Below are 19,070 nucleotides of genomic sequence, written 5' to 3'. Positions count from 1 at the left end.
TGTATTTGATTAAAACAGCCACGTCTGAGTCACGCTTAATTTAATATTCAAGTGACATTTCATGGATAGGTTTAATGAAAATAGAGTCAACGTTTATGAGCTTTGTTCATCATCCCCCTTTCATCTTGCCCTCTTATCACGCTGTGAGGCGAGCTGATAAGGCCTCGCTATCAGAGTCGTGTGTTAACACCCAGAGCAGTTGATTAGGGGTGGGGAGGGTGTCTGTGTGCATAATAAATGTATGTGCGTGTGTGAGGGATGTTGGGAGTAAAGTTTAAGTAAGCCAAGATAAAATATTACACTTATGCTCTCCAGTGAAGAGAACAAAGCTCCCTCTGGTTCCTCTTATCTCATTTGCAGGTTTCAGTTGTACTTTTGGCCCACGGGACTTTCTATCATTTTCACAAAACACAACTCTGAGGAAAATTTCTTTTTGATTCCAGTTAAATGCACTTCTGCTTTCCCACCTTCAATCTTCAGCATTCATAAGTGAAACACTGTGTAAAAGCAGGAACCAGGACACATGCCTATACTTATGTCATCTTCAGGCTGTTTCTATTTGCAGTGACAATGTAAATATGTTTCATCTTCAGGTTATACTTCGAGTGCTGCTGATGTGACGTTAGCAGCCGGCGTATGAGCCTCAGCAGCGTGCGGGGGAAGACACCAACGCACGCACACAGAGGAAAAAAACAAAACAGCAGGGAAGACGTGAAACTGAGCAAACGAAACTAAATGAACGGAAGATGAAAGGAAAGAAAGTTAAAGGAAATCTCTTCTTTTTCGGCATGAAGCTGCATTTTCTCTCCTCATCACAACAACTGATGATTTCCTCGACTCTACATGCTGATCAGTGACAACGACTGCTGCTACTGATGAACAAACATGTTTCACTGGACCGTCGTCGTCTTGTCAAACTGTACAACTACAAGCTGTGGAGCTGAAGAGTAAATACTGTCAGCTCTGTATGAACTGAAAAGCTTTTCAAATAGCAGGCTGGAGGTGGAAGCTGTGTAAAACATGCTGTATTCGCTCTGACAGCCCGAACACTTGGGGGCACAGCGGAAAACTCCCATCAGCATTTTCTCCTCCTCCAGCTTTTGAGTTGATTTATTACAGCGGAGCTCTGTGGGATTCCCTGACGCTGGACTATCCTCTCCCTTCAATAAACCTCATTTAGCACAGACTGAGGGTGCCACATGTGTCCATAAACGGAGGCACGGAGGAATTGGAAGATTATTTTATGATGATGATGCGTGTTGTGCAGCTGCAGCATCAGATACGAGCGGGGGATTCACAGTTGAAACGAAGCACGTTGAGATCTGATCCTGTGGATTAATTTGACTGATTCCCAATCATAAAAAAGCATGAAATGTTGTCCTATTTGTCACTGCCACTGTGTACATGCCCTCAGATCCCACGACAAATGTCCTCGTGAAAGCTGCATATCTAATCTGACGTCTGCATCACAAAAAAAAAGTCTGAATAAAGCAACGAGCTCCGCAGCGCAGAACATCATCCCACACACGCAGTTCATTAGAATCCAATTAAATATATTGCACAGGGTGACAAATCCAGTCCCACAGCTTCCTGCTACAGTGTATAAGAGACGTGTCGCAGCTGTCAGGTGTCCAGCTTTGTTTACTTTCTTGGACTGAAGGATGACATGTTCTTTCCTGGATTGACAAAATGTGACCTTTTATGCAAAAATTCAGTAAAGTCAGAACTGAAAGGCTGTGATGTGGAAAAAGTACAGAAAAGCTGAAGATTCAAAGACACAAATGCCCGGCCAGCAGCAGGTGTGCTTTGGCAACGATATCTAACAAGCAAGACGAGGACAATATGTCAGCTTAGTGAAATATGACAGGACATATAAGGAATAGTTTCTTCCTGTACTCTAGAACAAGAACACTGTGAGTACTTGATGGGACATTTTGCTCATATTTACACTCACATTAACAAATTCCTCAGATAAAGGGGGAACTTTCTGTACACATCGTACTTCTATCCAATTTTCCAATTAGCTAAATAAATCAGTGTTCTATTGAAATATAATCCACTCTCTACTCTACAAAGGGAGTCTCCAACGTTCCCTCCAGTACTTTCATTTTCACCAGATTTTTATGATATTTATGTTGCAGGCCACATGAGCCAAGTGACTTAAATGTGACCTTTCTCAAATGATCTCATTGTGAGAGGTATAGCAGAAGCTCATCTTATTTAAAGGAATGGTTTGACATTTTGGGAAATATGCTAATAATCTCTTTCTTGGGCTGAGTGTTAGATGAGATTGATTCCACTCCAGTGTTGCCAACTTTCTCGCTAGATTTAGCAACTTTTCAGACCCTCTTAGCGACTTTATTTCTAAAAAGCAACTATAGCGACAAATTTAGCGACTTATTCAGACCATTAGGGAAAAGGTGAGAAATGTATTATATCAGAGTAATCGCAGTCAATTGCTCTTCTGCCAACAGCACGGGGTCTTTCCTCTTGTGCCATGCCCGGCCGTCAGCTGACAAAAGTTCCACTAAGCTTTATGCAAATGATGCACGATGACGTCACCTATTTGCAAATGAGCTTTTAGTGACTTTTTGAATTAGTGCTAGTTATTTTCATTAGAAAAAAGTTGCCTACAATATACCACTCTCATGTCAGTATGAAGCTACAGCCAGGAGAAGGTTAGCTTAGCTTAGAACAAAGACTGGAAACAGCAACCCTGGCCCCAAAGCTCACCAGTTAACACGTTATATCTTGTTTTTTCAATCTGTACAAAAACCAACCTATACAAACAACTTCCTGGCATCCTGTTGTCACTGTGAGGTTGCCAGGCAACCAGCCGAGGCCACCGCATTCAGCCAAGAAATAGTCCGGCACATAGGCCCCAAGTAAAACCACAATTTATTGTTTTCACACGGTTTGTATAGGTCAAACAAACACTATATAACATGCTAATTACTGAGCTTTAGAGGTACTGAGATGTGTATTTTTTTATTTACATATTTACCACACAGACTTGAGAGTGGTATCAATGTTTTCATCTAACTTTCGGAAAAGAAAGCAATTAAGTGTATTTCCTAAAATGTCCAACAACTCCGTTAATGTGGATCTGTGTCAAACTTTTATTTATTTATTCATTTTCGGAGAATTTTGCGTTTATTTGATCGCATACAGAGAGGCAGATAGGGAGTGTGGGGAAAGACAGTTTTTAAACCCTAGCTCTAAAGTGACACAGACGTGCAATTTCAAAATAAAGGCGTATCTTAAAGATGATGATATGTATCAATATTTTCACTTTGCATTGATGATATTGGATCCTCGATCATTCAAACGACATATCGATCCAGATGGATGTATCATTATACCCCTAATGAATAATAATACGATCACCGAAGCACCAAAGTCTGAGCAGTTTTGTATCGATGCATTTAAAGTTGAATAAACCAATTAAATAAGTGTGTTATGACAGCTAACCTCAGACTTCCTACACCGCAGAGAACATCTTCATTAGTGTTTTCTCCATCGCTGCACATTGGTTACTCAGTGTGCATGTTGCAGAGCGTAATTGATATGAGTATTTGCTGATTCTTTGTTTATTAATGTAGAAGATCCCAAACTAATTAACTTAATGGCCCAGAAGGCCGATCTGCGATGGAGATACAGCCCGGGGGCCGCTGTTATTGGTTCCTCTTTGTAATGACTTCCTCTTATATGTGAAAGAAACGTGTTCCAGCAGCATCCATCATCTCAAGGTGATTATCTCCAAATCCATCTGTCTCTGAGAGGGAAAGCTGCTTTGCTGCTGGAGAACAACAACAGGAGATCTACTGCTAGTGTGTTTTTTTTTCTCCCCCGTCTTGAGGTATTGTTAGTCAGACACTTGGCTTCGGCCCCAACGACATACAACAGTAGCAGCGCTCTGGCTTCACCTCAGTGAGCGATGGAGAGCGTATTCGTGCTTCGTGAGCAGTTTAAATGCCGAGCTATGGAGAAAGCTGCTCATGACCAACAAAATGCACATGTTAATCTTTAAAATCCTTTTTTTGCATAGGATGTGACGGACTGCTTTAACAGGGATCAGACACATTTTAGTCTTACAGGATGCATGAGTCACTTCCCTCCAGCTTCCCATAAAAATGAAGCTTTACAATGAAGCTTAAATTCACCTATTATATGCTCAGTTAATGGATTATGTTGCAGAATAGAAGCGATACCTACAAATCTGTCTTCAATTCAGACACTCTTAACTTCCCCCTCAGCATTGTCTCTTGCTTTAAAAAAATCTGCACACATCTGTGTGATTATTTATTCTACGGCGCCCTACAGATGGGGAGTTTGCTTGACAGGGGGCCCTCTTGATCAGAAGTGCTTTTGTCTGAACTTCAAAACTGCTCCGCTTTGATCAATGCACAGCTACCAGGAGGCAGAGGAAAGCTCAAGCTGAGCTCTAAAAAAAACTATTTCTCTTTTTCTCCTCTCTGGTTTGGATAAATCTTCAGAAAGGAAGGATTAGAGCAGGGAAGGTGTTAAATGGGAAAAGGTAACAGATGAGACCTAAATGCAAGAAATAAATGCATAGTTGGGGGCTATGGAGCTGACAACAAAGAAGTGTTTGTACAATGCCGTGCAACAAGGGACAGATTAGAGCTATTTAACAATACCACATTAGAGTATCAACTGTGCTTGTATGAAGCGCTACTTCTTATGTGGATTTAGATATTTAAAATTCCCTCTCATGTATATTTCAAACCTCCTTCACACAGGAAACAGTGAGCCATTCATTTGTTACTTCCTTAACATTTTCTTTTGTAGCCTGAAAAAGACTTTAAGAGGCCCCAGCCAGACTGGTAAATCACTTGTTAGAGAAGAAATATGCCATTCACTTAAGATCACAAACTTTGCCGCATACCAAATGAAAGCAACCAAGTCTTCCCTATATCGTTTTAAGGGCTACCATATAATCCACCCAGTGTTCTTGGTTGTTTGGAGCTGATTGAATATTCAGATCATGAACTAGCTGGCTTCCTACTCTACAGCCATTCCCTTTCAGACTAAACAGGTGGTTGATTTTAAGCCCAGCGTCTCATTAGAAGTGCTTCTTTTTCGCTCAGGAGCATTAAAAGAGGGCCACAGCGTTTATGTCAGTGAGTCTTGCTTACCGAGAAGCATTTAGGAGAACTTGGAAAAAAGTAGATGATTAAATGACTTTAACTTTTAAAAAAATATTAACACACTGACACCTGCAGATACACGTGGTCCATGGAAAGAGGGATTTTCTCCAGTGAGTGACATCAGTTTGAATATAGCTGGGCTTTTATATACAGTAGTTGGATACAGCAGGCACTCTATATGGGCAATGCATGTCAGATTTATTGAAATAAGAACACAACTAAATAAACTGCGGTTATATTAGAAAATTTTCTAATTTTTCTAAGATTAGCACAAACTTGCTTCTCAGTAAATGCAAAATTCAATATGTGACTTGCAGATAAAAAATAAATGAATGTAAGCAAACTTTTTGCCCATGCATCATCAACAAATATTTATTAATAACAACACTGTTAAGAATTTCCCAGTAAAATAACAGTAAAGAACTGGCAGCAGGGTTGCCTTTATGTTACTGTAAAATTAACATTATTATACTGTTGCTGAAATTTACAGCTTTATACTGTTAATGAAAAATACAGTTTGAACTAGTTTTTTAAAATTAATTTCACAGTATTTTACAGTTAATTTACTGTTTAAAGATACATTATATAGCTGTTTTTCCACCTTTCTTTTACATTATCTTACTGATTTATTTTAATGCACTATTTAGGTTGTATTTTTTACATACATTTTAATAAACATTATTTTTTTGCCTAGATGAATAGACTTAGCAGGTTACAGACATAGGAATAGTCACACTAAATACAATTAAAGGCACTTGTTAGGAAAAAGGCTATAATAGACTTGTTGACACTTTTCCCAAAAATGTCTGTCTCTAGCTGGCTACAAGCACAGAATGCAAACCATAACAACATGTGAGTGAAGAACAGAGCTAATTCACTGATTTTACAATCATGTACAATGTACAAGCCTCACATGTGCAGATCAGGTCCCAGAATTAAAAAAATACTGCATGAAACTGTTACTGATGATACTTTAGACAGTTGATCAGCAGTAAAGTGCTGTTTTTTAAGAATGCATTATAGTTCAGGTAAAAAAACATCCTATGAGTGTAATTTAACAGGTTTTCTTTTGTATTAAGCACTGTTTTTAGCAATAACCGGTCAATACTGTTGAAATCCTGCTGTAAATTAACAGCAATTGTTTACAGTGTGGGCAATGCATGTCAGATTTATTGAAATAAGAACATAACTGAATAAACTGCAGTTATATTACACATTTTCAAGCATCTGCATTTAGATTAACACAAACTTGCTCCTCAGTGAATTCCAAAATTAAATTTATGACTTGCAGATAAAAAATAAATGAATGTAAGCAAACTTTTTTGCCCATGCATCATCAGCAAAACCCACTTATTAAAAACCAAATTCCTTCCTTTAATAACAACTCAACTCATGCATGATCCAAACATAACACCAGCCCCTTTACCTTCCTCAGCAGTTTGAGCACTTCTACAGCTTGCTCCATCCTCTGCTCCCGGAGGAGCCTCTGGATCTCCCGGATCCACGCCACCCTCCTGACATACGGGCTGTGGTTGGTTTTCCGCAGCATCCCCGGCAGCTTGTCGGACTTGAGCATCAAGGAGGTAAACAAGAAGTCTCCTCCGCCTCCTCCTCTTTTCTCGCTCTCTCCCTGGAGAGCGTCATTCCTCTGGCGTCTCTTCTTGGACACTTTGCTTTCAAAATCGAGACTTCTCTGTCTGGTCAACTTAGAGCCCATCACTCCTGAGAGGATGATGCTGTGTCGGTGGTGGTGCAGGTGGTGATGAGAAGAGGGATTTTACAACATGCAGCCAAAACATCCCACTTAACTTGCTCCCCCTCAGTGAAATAGTGTTGCAAAGTTACTCTGAACTGTAAAGCAGCATCATAATAATGATAATAATATGCCCGGTCCCAGTCTTGTCGTCATCCCCCTGCTTGCATCCGTCCATGCAACTCACTGCCTGAGCACTCTGGCATCCTTTGCTGTACTCAGAGCTGGTTTCGCTCCTCAGCCAATCAGATCGTGATTCTCCACAGAGTGAGAGTCATGTCGGAAACTGATCTTCTTACTGGACCCCCACATCATCATAACGCACAGGTTGTTTATTTCACTGGGAGTCAATCAGAGGAAGTAGACCTTTTTTTAATCCTGTTTTATTATACTGAAGGGTCTTATATAACATACATTATGTTAATCTAGTAATATGAAAATGTGATAGATAGATAGGTGGATATGGATAGACTAAAGTAGGCCTACATCCATCAGCTATGCAGACTACATGTGCATGAACAGTATTGATCAACACATGTTCTGGTGGTACAGATGTAATCAAATACCGAGAAACATGACCTGCAAGTTTGAGTAGCAGAGAGGCTTTAATAATTTAACAGAAATGGATTAGTAGTTAGTACATCTCTAAAGAGCAATGAGTAAAAAAGCAAAGAGACGGAACTACAGTGTTTTTTTTTTTTTTTTTACAACAGCTGCTGCCACATATTTGGACTGAAAACGTGTATTATATTTATTATATTTTATAGTTCAACACAGGCCATTTTGGCAGAATAGGACACTAGAATTTAAATAATTTTGTTTTACTTTTTTACGGCACTTTTTAGGCGAATGTTTTATTGGTGTCAGGTAGTTGCTTTCAGTCCAGAATGGTGGAAGCATAAAGCTTTGCTGCTGGGCGCTGATGTTGCAATGGAACGAACAATTGGCTTCTTGGCAGCATGCATTTTTTGACCTTGCTGCGGTGATGTCACAGTGTACTCCAGGGCGTGTCAGTACATGGTGACATCACTGTTGGGTGTGGTTAAATGTGCAACAGAGCACACTGCTGACAGAGTGATTTCAGACTTGAAACTTCAACCAGAGAGGGCATGAAACACTGCTTTGCCGCAGTCCCAGTGAAATCAGATTTAATAAACCCTTTTTGGAGTAAAAAATAATGTCAACACATTTTTTTTTTGTATTTATCATTAATAATTTTGTATTGCTAAAAATAAGACAAAAAAGGATCTTTTCCTCTCAGTGGCTGGAGGGGCGTGTCGGTGTCTATGTTTGATTATCATGAAACCAAAAGATTTGAAACATAAATTTAGGTCTCAATTTTTTTCTCAAAGGCGAACACATGACATGTGACTTCAAGTCTCAGTGAAACGGGAGTTAGAGCGTCTTTCAAGAGGGGTTTAAATCAAATCCTTCGCATTTGATTGGACCATTAAAACGTTGTGCGATCCAGACCTCGTCACTAAAACATGCAGATTGATATTATTGCTTGAAATTGGTTGGCATTAGCTTACATAAGGACACTGAATATTTTGCTTAACAGGAAGAAAAGATGACTGGATTTTGATATAAAAATACTAAGAAATTGTTCTTTTTTAAATATATTGGTAAACAGGTGCACAATATGAGCGGGGATGTGATCTAAAAGGGTTAAAAAAAAGGCATTTTTCATTTCATCTCGACTTTAAAGAGCAGATAAGTACACTGTAACAGATAAAAAATGAACAAACAAAAATCTATTTGATTTCAGTTGGACTTTAAGAGCAACTTAAGTGGCTGAAAATTGTAGTAAACTTCACACCTTGCTGCAGTGATGTCACAGTGAACTCCACGAAGTGTCAGTACACTGTGACATCACCGTTGGGTGTGGCTAGAGGTACATCAGACTTGAAACTCTCAACAAGGTGAAACACTGCTTTCCATCCTGATAATTAACTTACCCTTTAAGACTACAACTCCCAACTTGATTTGCACATTCATTCATGAAACCAACAGAAATTGGGAAAGAAATAGGCAAAGGAACGTTGACAACAATTTACACAGTGAGACTTGGCCTACTTCAACCTCTAAACTGCATTCACTGTCATTGACACAAGTACATCTTGTTAACCAGCTAAAAGCATGGGGTGAATCGGTGTCTCTGGTCAGTGACTATGAGAGATGAGTTAGGGCCCCGAGCTTTCAAAATTGAATCCATCTGACATCACCAAACTACCCCCGGTGGGATAGAGTGCAATAAATTGGATCACCTCTGCAAAGCCATGGAAACAGTAGTGAACTCTAAAGTTTAATGGCTTTGTCTGGCCTCCTCATTCTCAGGGTCGATGATCTCCTGATTGTCCAGGTTCTTATTTTTTTCTTTGAGCTGGTAGCAGATTCCTCTTTTTTACCAGAGTTTTAAGGAAAAAAAACGCATTATCTACACAATAGTACCAATTCACTATGTTTTTTTTTTTAGGTTGTATGGAGTCAAGCAGCTCATGGGCAGGGGTATGATTGTTACCTGTGAGGGACCGAGCTGGCAGGTAGAGGAGTCACAGGTGGACTTTAAAAAAGAGGGTTTAATTTAACAAAAAAATGAAGCAAACAATTTACAAACTCTGTAAAAGAGTTCTAGGCCCATAAAAGAGGTCAATGAAACAGAGCTTAACTGTAAAGGCTAACAGACTAAACCAATGACTAAAATTGAAGACAAAGGCAAACATATAGGCCTTTAATGGCTGATCAGACCATTTTTGAAACAAAGGGGTAACACAAAGACAACTGTAACTAAACTACAAATATAACAAAGCACGATAGTTAGTCTATCAGTATAAATCATTTAGCAATTAACCAAAACAAAAGCACCAACAAATATTCTAAAGAAATTAATTAAATCTCTAAACTAGGAATCCAATCCCCCCCATGATGTGGCTGCACTTGGTACATTCTGATTGGCCACTTCCTGTATTAAGAGCTCTGCTTTAGGGGACCCATCTTTTGTTCAGGCCCAACAAGATGTCCCTCCAGCAGCAGCAACCAGCAGCGGCACTTTCAGCACCGGTAACTCAAAGAAATAAAAATGACAAACTAATCTAAAGACAAACTAAAGTGTGACCTTACAGAAGTTAACTAAATGTACTGCCAACAAAACTAAATAAACTGATAACTGATGTATGTGCATGAGGTCAAAAGGTCAGACAAATCATTGAAGAGAAACCATTAAATATAAACTATGAAGAAAACTAAGATGTGTGCTGGAGGGTTACCGATATTTAATCATTAGCTGTGTGATAGCAGGTGAGGCCATCACATTCCCTAACCTTAACCAAGTAGTTATTTTCACACATGATCTTTTACGAACCAAGTTGTTTTTGTGCGTAAATTTGACCAAACCTCAACCATAGCATTGTCCTGCTGATATGTATGGAAAGCCGTTTGAGCATTTATTCCATATCCTTGATATCAGACGTCAGTGTCCTCCACTAGTTCGGTCTTTGTCAGCACTAGTTGGACATTTTGATCGCACTAGTTGAACAAAAACTCTTACTAGTCACTGTTTTTCAGCAACTAGTGGCACTTTTATCCAACTAGTTCCAACAGAAGCCTTACTAGTGAGACTGTGCACCATACTAGTAGGACTAAAGTCCCAACTAGTCAGCTTTTTGATGCACTAGTGGACCTCTGGACCCAACTAGTAACGCTGACAGTCTTACTAGTTAACTAGTGCAGGAAATTGTAGGTCACTAGTTAACTAGTGAGGTGAATATGTTCTTTACTATGTCAAAGCTTTTGTAGCTTACTAGTTAACTAGTAAGACAAAATGTCCAACTAGTGCTGACAAAGACCGAACTAGTGGAGGACACTGACATCCGATATCAAGGATATGGAATAAATGCTCAAACGGCTTTCCATAGATATGGGCGTCTTGTAGAACGACACCAGAGGACATTTGAGAAGTTTAAAGCAACTCTCTCTCTGAGCTGTATACGGTACACCTGATCTTTTATCTCTTTTGTCTCCAGACGGATGCAGTGGACTCTGGGATGTTTTGGTGCAGGAGGTGACAGGGTTGACAGCCAGAAGGACACTCCAGGAGCAGACGCACAGTATGTAGGAGAAGGTATGTTTATATGATATTTAGTATTATCTCCTGGGCTGCTCTGCGTGAGGGTCACCTGAGTGTCACTCCGTGGTTTAGGGGTTTACAACTGTTTACAGGTGAATCATGTGAGAATTACTGTGACCGACTTTATCTCTTACTCTTCATGGTGGTGGAATGAGGTGGTCCCCAAGCCAAAAGTAGCACCCATACATCTCCGTTGAGGTGTTTCCGTTGCCTCCAGCTTAAGAATTGATTTACAGCCTGTTGATTGTCGCAGCTCCAGCACAGCACAGATGTGTCGTATATTATCAGGCTCTGACATGCATTCTTTATAGACCCAAAGTAATTGTGTTTACAAGAAGAAGAAAAGGACAACAATTATGTAGAAGAAGAAGAAAAAGACAAACACGACAGCGGATATCATAAAGCGGCTTTGTCAGTGTGGTAGCAGACGACTTTTTTTTTTTGCATCTAAACAAAAGAATGAAAAACCAGTGGATGTGTTTTATTCTGCGTTCACTGAATAAAGGAAGAAGTCAAGAAAATACAGCGTAGTGCAGCTGCTGGTTTAGCAGATATGTTCCACTGCACAGAACTAAATGTTCACTTCAAAGATGCGATTTAAATTACTAAATATTATCGGTATATTCTCTGTTAAAACCCTTTTTAAAGTATTAAACCAAGCTTATGTCATTAAAGGCTGAAGAAGAAGATGGTAGTCCTAAAAATGAGCCATCAACATGTCATTTTAATAAAACATTATTCCAGGGATGGTTAACTGTGTTTTATCAGCTTGTAGGTGCCCAGATCAGTGCAGTGTTTTCCTACATACCATGCCCTACTATAAGTTTCTGTTTGAAATAGAGCTATGTGACTGACTTTGGATATTTAGTACAGCTGATGGGCTACAGCTGTGAAAACACCAACATTAAGTGTTGGTGTTATCACAGCTGTAACTAAATATCCAATGCAGGGACCAGACTGCATTCAGAGAGACTCCTTGGATGGTGCTATTACGATTTTTTTGTTGGTATATTGAAAGATGAAACGGTTTAAGTTACCTGAAGGCCACTGTAGTTCTTTGACAGGCTTGTGAAACTATGGTAACGTGAGCCGAGAGTGCAAAACCGTGGCACCGCCAGCCACTGTCTGACTTCCGTTGCTCCTAAAGTAGTGTTATTATGGTAAGGATCGCCTCTGAAGGAAGTGAACGGCGTTACCACCGTTTTGCACTCAGCGGCTCACGTTACCACAGTCTTGGAAAGGGAGGAGTGAGTGGAGGGGTACTCAGTTGGTTGCAATCTGCAACCACACCACTAAATGCTGCCAAATCCTACACACTGTACCTTTAAGAAAAAACTCTGTTAACCCAAGTAACTTATAACTTAAACATAACTATTCGATTGGGAATCAAATTAAAGTTTGCCGTCAAGGCTTTTTCTCAGATTGCATATATGCACCTCCTTGAGTGCCTTCAGGCCATCTGGAGCATAAACAAATTAGATTTCCCCCAATTTTCTCTGTTAACCAATTTATGGTGGAGCTTCACAGTGGCGGTGCAGTCTGGCGCTTCATCCAAAATCACATATACATACCCAATATGTGTACTATTGTTCAACATTCTTTTATGTGACTAGTATGTATCTTTTTGGATGCACTGAGCAGCTTCCTCAGAGCCTCTTTAACGGTTGGAGACATGTAACCATGGTAACCCATGCCAATCTCAAGTGACCAAAACGACAGTTTGTGAGAATCGGAACTGATTTAAAATATATATATTACGCCTTTCAGGGTGAAATCTTATACTTACAGTTAAATTGAAGCGTTATTGATGTTACAGAGCTGTCTGTCAACGTCTGTAATGAAAGTTGTCATCACTACTGCATTGCATTGTGGGATATTTATGCCGCCGTAGTGTCCAGCGTTGCATACTGTAATATTTCACTGGAAAAAGTATCAAATTCACGTACTATTGGTTTCGGACATACTAAAATATCTCACATACTGTAGCAGGTCAGTATGGAATTTAGCATGTTAGTATGGAATTTGGGACGCAACCTGGGAGTTCTGAGTTCAACCTTAGATGGTCAATTCAAAGAGTAGGTTTGGATCTCTGGGATAACCTGGGATAGCTGTCCCTGGAGTCCCTGTGTCAAAGTTGAGAAAGTCATCTGTCCTGTCCCTGTCGGCCTAGCTGCTTATTTAACTGACCCTCTCGTCCAGCTCTGCACCCTTCACACTGTCCCCCTGCAGTTTGTTCTTTCCTCCCCTCAGGGCAGATGTGATCTTCTCCCTCGCAGCCCTGAAAGCCTTCATTTTCCCGGTGAGGAGGCACTTTATTTCAAATATGACAGGTTTTGTGAGACGTCTTGCAAAAAATCTATATTTATTCTCAAGCTGCTTTGCATCAAAAGTTGTGAAACAGGTCCCTATCATTTTGTGAAAGTGTTGACTACCTTGAGTCATGCGTCATCTATTTGAAATGAACCACCAGTGAACTACTATTGGTTAATCTTTGTCGCAAATATGTGCCGCTGCAGATAAAGAACTATTCATCCAGTGAATTGTTGTTTCCTCTCAGTCTCAGCTTCAATTTCTCCGTGGTAGTTTAGGAAGTTGTGTGAAGATTGCGCACAGATGACTAGTTATTTGAGCCATACCTTGAATGTCATCTTGGTTGTTTCTTCTGTGTCTGCATTTTTTCCTCCCCTTGGTAACATAAGATAGGTGTTTTATGGTGGGGTGGGTTAAAGTTTAATGATTTTGTGATGGTTAACATATTGCAAACCACAGCACTGTAAACCCATTACCTATCAACTGCTGCAGATCTTTGCAAACGCACACAGCGAGCAGCCTGCTGCTGAGGGCCCGAGAGAAGTCAAGGTAAGATAGGAACTTATTTTACATGTCTGGGAAGGTTTATCTCGATAATCCAGGTATTGAATCCAGATCTAAGGCTATGGGACCTTTCAAATTTTCCTTTTAGCTTTTAATTGCTGAAGCAACTTTGCTCTTGAGAGATGTGAAGGCAGACGACAATTTAGTATAAATGGTTTGTAATGTTAAACAGAAACTCTCGTGCTGCACAACTAACTCATTTCATTTGCCTGTTATGTAATCTGGTTTCATTTCTCTGACAGACCAAATAATCTATATGACAGTAGGCTTCAGGGTTTGGTATTTTTAAGCTAAACTACTTTAGGCTTTTTCTTTTTATTTGTTTTATTGGCTGCTAAAAGCACAGCCAGGGGGACACACTGCCTCTGTCAGACAGATCATCTCAGATATAACAAACTCTTCAATGATTCATACATACAACTTTACTTTAACACAACAATTTAGAGGTTAACTGGCTAGCAGAGCCAAATCCCTCTTTTATTTGTAGTAGGAGACAAGAGTAGTAAAATATGTTTTAACCCTCTATTCAGTCAAGCTTTTTTTTTAAAACATTCTGGCAGCGACATTTAGAAAGAACTCAGTTTGACATGAAGAAGCATAAAGCTTCCTCTTTAGCCTGATGAGCAGTGAGGTGTTAAGGAAATCCGTAGAGATGGAGTGGACTTTTTTTACAGCCAGGAAGTTAAACAGAGTAAAATGGGGTTTGGGTATATTGCTTCCCACACAGCCTCCATATAATTTGACCTATTGGTCAAAGGTCAGCTTTGTACAACACTCACTAATGACTCAGCTTTACTTTGTTGTCTTGGATACATCACACAGAGATGTGGTGCTGTTGGGCGCTAAATGCTTTGGCTGAAGTTGGGCAGCTTGGTGTTCGAGTGAATGTGAGCTTGATCGGGCTTGTGTTGTCTTAAAGGTCCCATATCATGCTCATTTTCAGGTTCAAACGTGTATTTTAGGTTTCTACTAGTACATGTTTACATACTGTAATGTTCAAAAACCTGCTTTAATTTCCTCATACTGTCTGCCTGAATATGCCTGTATTTACCCTCTGTCTGAAACGCTCTGTTTGTAGCGCATTTCAATGAAATTGCATTGCTAGGCAACAGCTGGGGTCCATGTTTACTTCCTGTCAGCTGATGTCATTCACTTAGACTTTGTCTGAAATCACATAGTACACATATTGGATATGCAATGCATAGTATCGTTAAACATACTTTAGTGTGAATAAACAGTAGTATTTATCTTTTCGGACGCTTTGAGCAGTAATTTACGTAGTCACTTCCTGACCAAAATGACGGTTTGTGAGAATCTGAACTAATTTAAAATATAGATTACGCCTAGCAAAGTGAGATTTTATACTTTCAGTTAAATTGAAGCATTATTGATGTTATAGAGCTGTCCGTCAACGTCCTTTATGAACGTTGTCGTCACTACCACAGTGCATTGTGACATATGTATGCCGCCGTAGTGTCCAGCGTTGTATACTGTAATATTTCAGCGGAAATAATATGCGATTCACGTACTATTTGTTTCATACTAAGGTTTCAGACATACTAAAATATCTCATATACTATTTTAGTGTTCTAAATAGCATGTTATTATGGAATTTTGGATGCAACCATACACTGCAACAGGAAATAAACGGACACATTTTGAATGTTTACGTTGTGAAATGGTCTAAATGTTTTATATTTGTGACATCACAAAACTATGGAAATCCTGACGGCTTGTTTAAAGGCAGTTTATGAATACACTAGCACTATTATATTTGTGTATTCTATTTTATTACAGCTATATATTTCTACAATTGCTTAAAAAGGAACACCAATTTTACACATCATCTGTTTACGTGTTATGATTGAGTACTACTGCATATGGGAAAAAAGTAGTATAAAGCCTTTCGTGGCTCCAGAGGGAGCTGCGCCAAATCAGATGAATTGCCTCAAGTGATGTCACCTGAGTCACAGAGTTGGTTGAGGCTGAAGACAACAAGTTTGAAAATGGTTGTTATAAAGAAGTGAGCTTACCAGACCGCTGTAGCCCTCTGCACATCTCTGCTTGAGGCTCAAGGCTACATTAGCCGCTACTACATGTAGCATAACATACCTGAATCTCTGTTAAACTGACAGCTGTCGACTTGCATTGTGGGTAATGTAGGCATCAAGTTTTGACAAAGTTCAACAGCGTTATAGGGGTTCAATGCTAAATTGGTTGAGTACTCTACTACTATTTTTTCTTCATTAATTTCTTTCTTTTTCTTCTTTCTTCTTAATTTCTTTATAGAATTTATCTTGAAAACTAAAATAAATTAGGTACATTTCCGAAAAGATGTGGCATTCAGGCTCAATAGGTACGGTTCCACCATCATTTCAGTTTTCTTCCTCTTATGCAGTAGAAAAGACGAGCCGCGACTGCGTGTGAGCCAATGAATCCCCAAGAGACCTCTGCCTTACTTGGTCTGTTGACCATTGTAGTTACTTATTTACATTTAACACGATTCACCTGTTGGCACATGCTGTAACACAAGACAGATGCAACTCCCTGGTAGTAAGCTAATGTTAGGCTTCAAGGCACGGTTCCGTTCACTTCCATTCTATGCGAGCAAAGGGGCAGATAAATATTTGCTTCTGGTGGCGAGGTATATTTTCATCTTCGAATTCGCGTGGAGTTCAACATTGTTGAAGTTTCAGTCGAATATCGCCTCGGCAAGCGATGGTCACTCGCCTGTATTCCTGTGACCGTGCCCCAAGTCCTGCTAGTAATCATAATATAAAAAATTACTCTGGTCAAACATCCTATATTGTTTATGCCAGACAGTAATGACAATGAAAATAATAGTGCATAGAGTTATTATGTCCTCATTTTTGTGACTAATAAGTCAGCAACATTTCAGCAAAAAGCTTTCATCAGTGTTAAAAAAGTGTCCTAATTTTAATTTTTAAAACATATTTGACATAATTTGTTGTGAACAACCTGTTTAATCCAGTTAATAAATATGCTGTAGGTTTTTGTACTACTGTTCTGAGGCCTATATAGTCGTATCAAGTTCCCTCAACTAAATTGGAGTTATTGATATGTTTTACGTTTTTATGTAATTGATATTTCAATATGCCTCAATTGTAGGTTTGAACTTTCCTTTGAGTTATCAAATTGCTTAAAATTTCTGAATTTTTATTGATTCCGCTGATAATCTCTGATGTATAATTTGGGTTTGCTTGTTTCTGATTTTACTAAGTGCGGATTTTTGCAGCTGTATTTTCATACATTTTAAATGTACACACATTTAAATGTATGAAAACGTTTTTCTCTTGACAGGCATAAAATAAAGCATTTATTGTTCCTGCTCTATAAAAATGGTAAAGGCGACAATAATTGCGGCGCTGGCGTTGCTGCTGGTGGCGTCTGTCGCCACATTCGTTGGCGTCTTCTTCGGTGTCGGGAAGCGGAATCCGCCGAGTGAGCAGGTGTGCTTGAAGGCAGCTGTGGCGGCAGATGCTGGGCCGTGTTCAGAGGTCGGCAGGTGAGAGCTCACCCACTGAAACATCCTTCATGACACACGTTGATCTGCTGTAAACACTAAACATAGAAGCCTGAACATTGCTTGCACATAACAGCCATACCCGTATAAATCCCTGTGAACCTGCTTTATTCTTTGCCAACACAGGGTCTTAAGATCTTAACTAACTAATCCTCCACCCCTTCTCTCCTTGTGTGTGTGTTTTTAATTAATTTTACCAGAGACATACTGAAGAAAGGGGGGTCTGCAGTTGATGCCTCTATAGCTACTTTACTGTGTGTTGGACTTATGAACGCTCACAGCATGGGCATCGGAGGAGGACTTTTCTTCACCATCTACAACGCCAAAACTGGTACACCTTTCCTCTCGCCTACACCACAAAGTCTTCTGTTTACTTTCCCACTGATGCAACAAACTCATACAACTTCCTGATCATCTGGATCCTAAATGCATTTCCTGATTTGTGACCGTCCTGTACACAGGGACAGTTGAGACCATTGATGCCAGGGAGACGGCCCCGCGCAACGCAACAGAGAACATGTTTGGGAACAGCACAGATCTGTCCCAGAAAGGTAATGTTTAACCAGCGCTATCAGACATGGAAATGAGCTGACGGAAGCTGCAGTTTACATTATTATGAAAGAGGATGACCTTGTGATAGAGACGGACCAAAGAGAGTGTGTATTATCTAAACTCAGGAATAAAGAACAACAAAAGTTTGGGTTTTAGAAGTCAATTTGTGTCCTAAAATGTCTAAATAACTTATAAGGCAATAATCTAAGTCTTTGTTTCCTTGGCTTCTGTGAATGGTAGGAGGGTTGTCTATTGCTGTACCGGGGGAGATCCGAGGTTATGAGATGGCGTACGGACGACATGGCAAACTGCCTTGGAAAGACTTGTTCCAGCCGAGCATTGATCTCGCAGAAAAAGGTTTCCCTTTGGGCCGGGCACTTGCCTCTGCTGTGAACAGAAACAAGAAAACCATCATCAAGGACAAAGCCCTATGGTGAGAAGCATCGACCTAAGGAGTATGAAATCAGTGTCTCATTATTTTTGAAAGTGTTTCATTACCATCTTAAATGATTACTTTCTCTATTTCAGTGAAGTGTTTTGTGGGGAAACTGGCGACGTCCTAAAAGAAAATGACACCATCGTATTTACCAAGCTTGCAGAAAGCTATAGGAGGATAGCAGAAGAAGGTCCTGATGCTTTCTACCGGGGACAACTGGCTCAGAACCTTGTGACGGATATTCAGGCAGCAGGTAGGATTTCTATTTTATTTTTTGTTTTGCATTTATTGAAAGTCGATGAGCATAGACTGTTTAACCAAAATGTCTTAAAGGAACAGTGTGTAACATTTCGGGGGAATCTATTAGCAGAAATGGAATTTAATATTCATAACTTTGTTTTCATTATTATTGTATAATCGCCTAAAACTAAGAATCATATTTTCGTTATCTTATGAGCCCTTCAAATCTACATAGGGAGCAGCTCCTCTTCACAAAGTCCGCCATGTTGCTCTGCCATGTTTCTACAGTAGCCCAGAACAGACAAACCACACACTGACTCAGTGAGAGCCTTTTGCATTTTTACATTACCTGAAGGCCACCGTAGTTCTCCGACATG

The 19,070-nt window shown here is 39.7% G+C and overlaps 2 protein-coding genes across 16 annotated transcripts in view; one reads left to right on the top strand and one right to left on the bottom strand.

Moving 5' to 3' along the window:
* lrrc75bb (leucine rich repeat containing 75Bb) overlaps window positions 1-7,166 on the bottom strand; it is a 29,651-nt gene extending 22,485 nt beyond the window's left edge. Inside the window, exon 1 of the mRNA XM_037752336.1 lies at window positions 6,595-7,166. Coding sequence (XP_037608264.1) covers window positions 6,595-6,885 — 291 coding nt within the window. The 5' untranslated portion in view covers window positions 6,886-7,166. The remainder of the gene's footprint in view (window positions 1-6,594) is intronic.
* The window catches only part of ggt1b (gamma-glutamyltransferase 1b), an 81,908-nt gene that overhangs the window by 53,744 nt on the left and 9,094 nt on the right, over window positions 1-19,070 (top strand). For 2 of the 15 annotated variants that reach the window (XM_037752316.1, XM_037752315.1), the window contains exons 3-8: window positions 10,944-11,041; window positions 17,243-17,447; window positions 17,666-17,796; window positions 17,927-18,016; window positions 18,258-18,450; window positions 18,546-18,706. In XM_037752316.1, coding sequence (XP_037608244.1) covers window positions 17,281-17,447; window positions 17,666-17,796; window positions 17,927-18,016; window positions 18,258-18,450; window positions 18,546-18,706 — 742 coding nt within the window. In that variant the 5' untranslated portion in view covers window positions 10,944-11,041; window positions 17,243-17,280. Of the gene's footprint in view, window positions 1-6,633; window positions 6,752-9,900; window positions 9,982-10,067; window positions 10,219-10,943; window positions 11,042-13,297; window positions 13,347-13,604; window positions 13,907-17,242; window positions 17,448-17,665; window positions 17,797-17,926; window positions 18,017-18,257; window positions 18,451-18,545; window positions 18,707-19,070 lie in introns of those variants that run through there. The other 13 variants (XM_037752321.1, XM_037752317.1, XM_037752322.1 and 10 more) reach the window with 13 other exon arrangements.

This window comes from Sebastes umbrosus, chromosome 19 (assembly GCF_015220745.1).
Source record: "Sebastes umbrosus isolate fSebUmb1 chromosome 19, fSebUmb1.pri, whole genome shotgun sequence".
Taxonomy (NCBI): domain Eukaryota; kingdom Metazoa; phylum Chordata; class Actinopteri; order Perciformes; family Sebastidae; genus Sebastes; species Sebastes umbrosus.
This window is presented reverse-complemented; position numbering and strand designations above follow the sequence as displayed.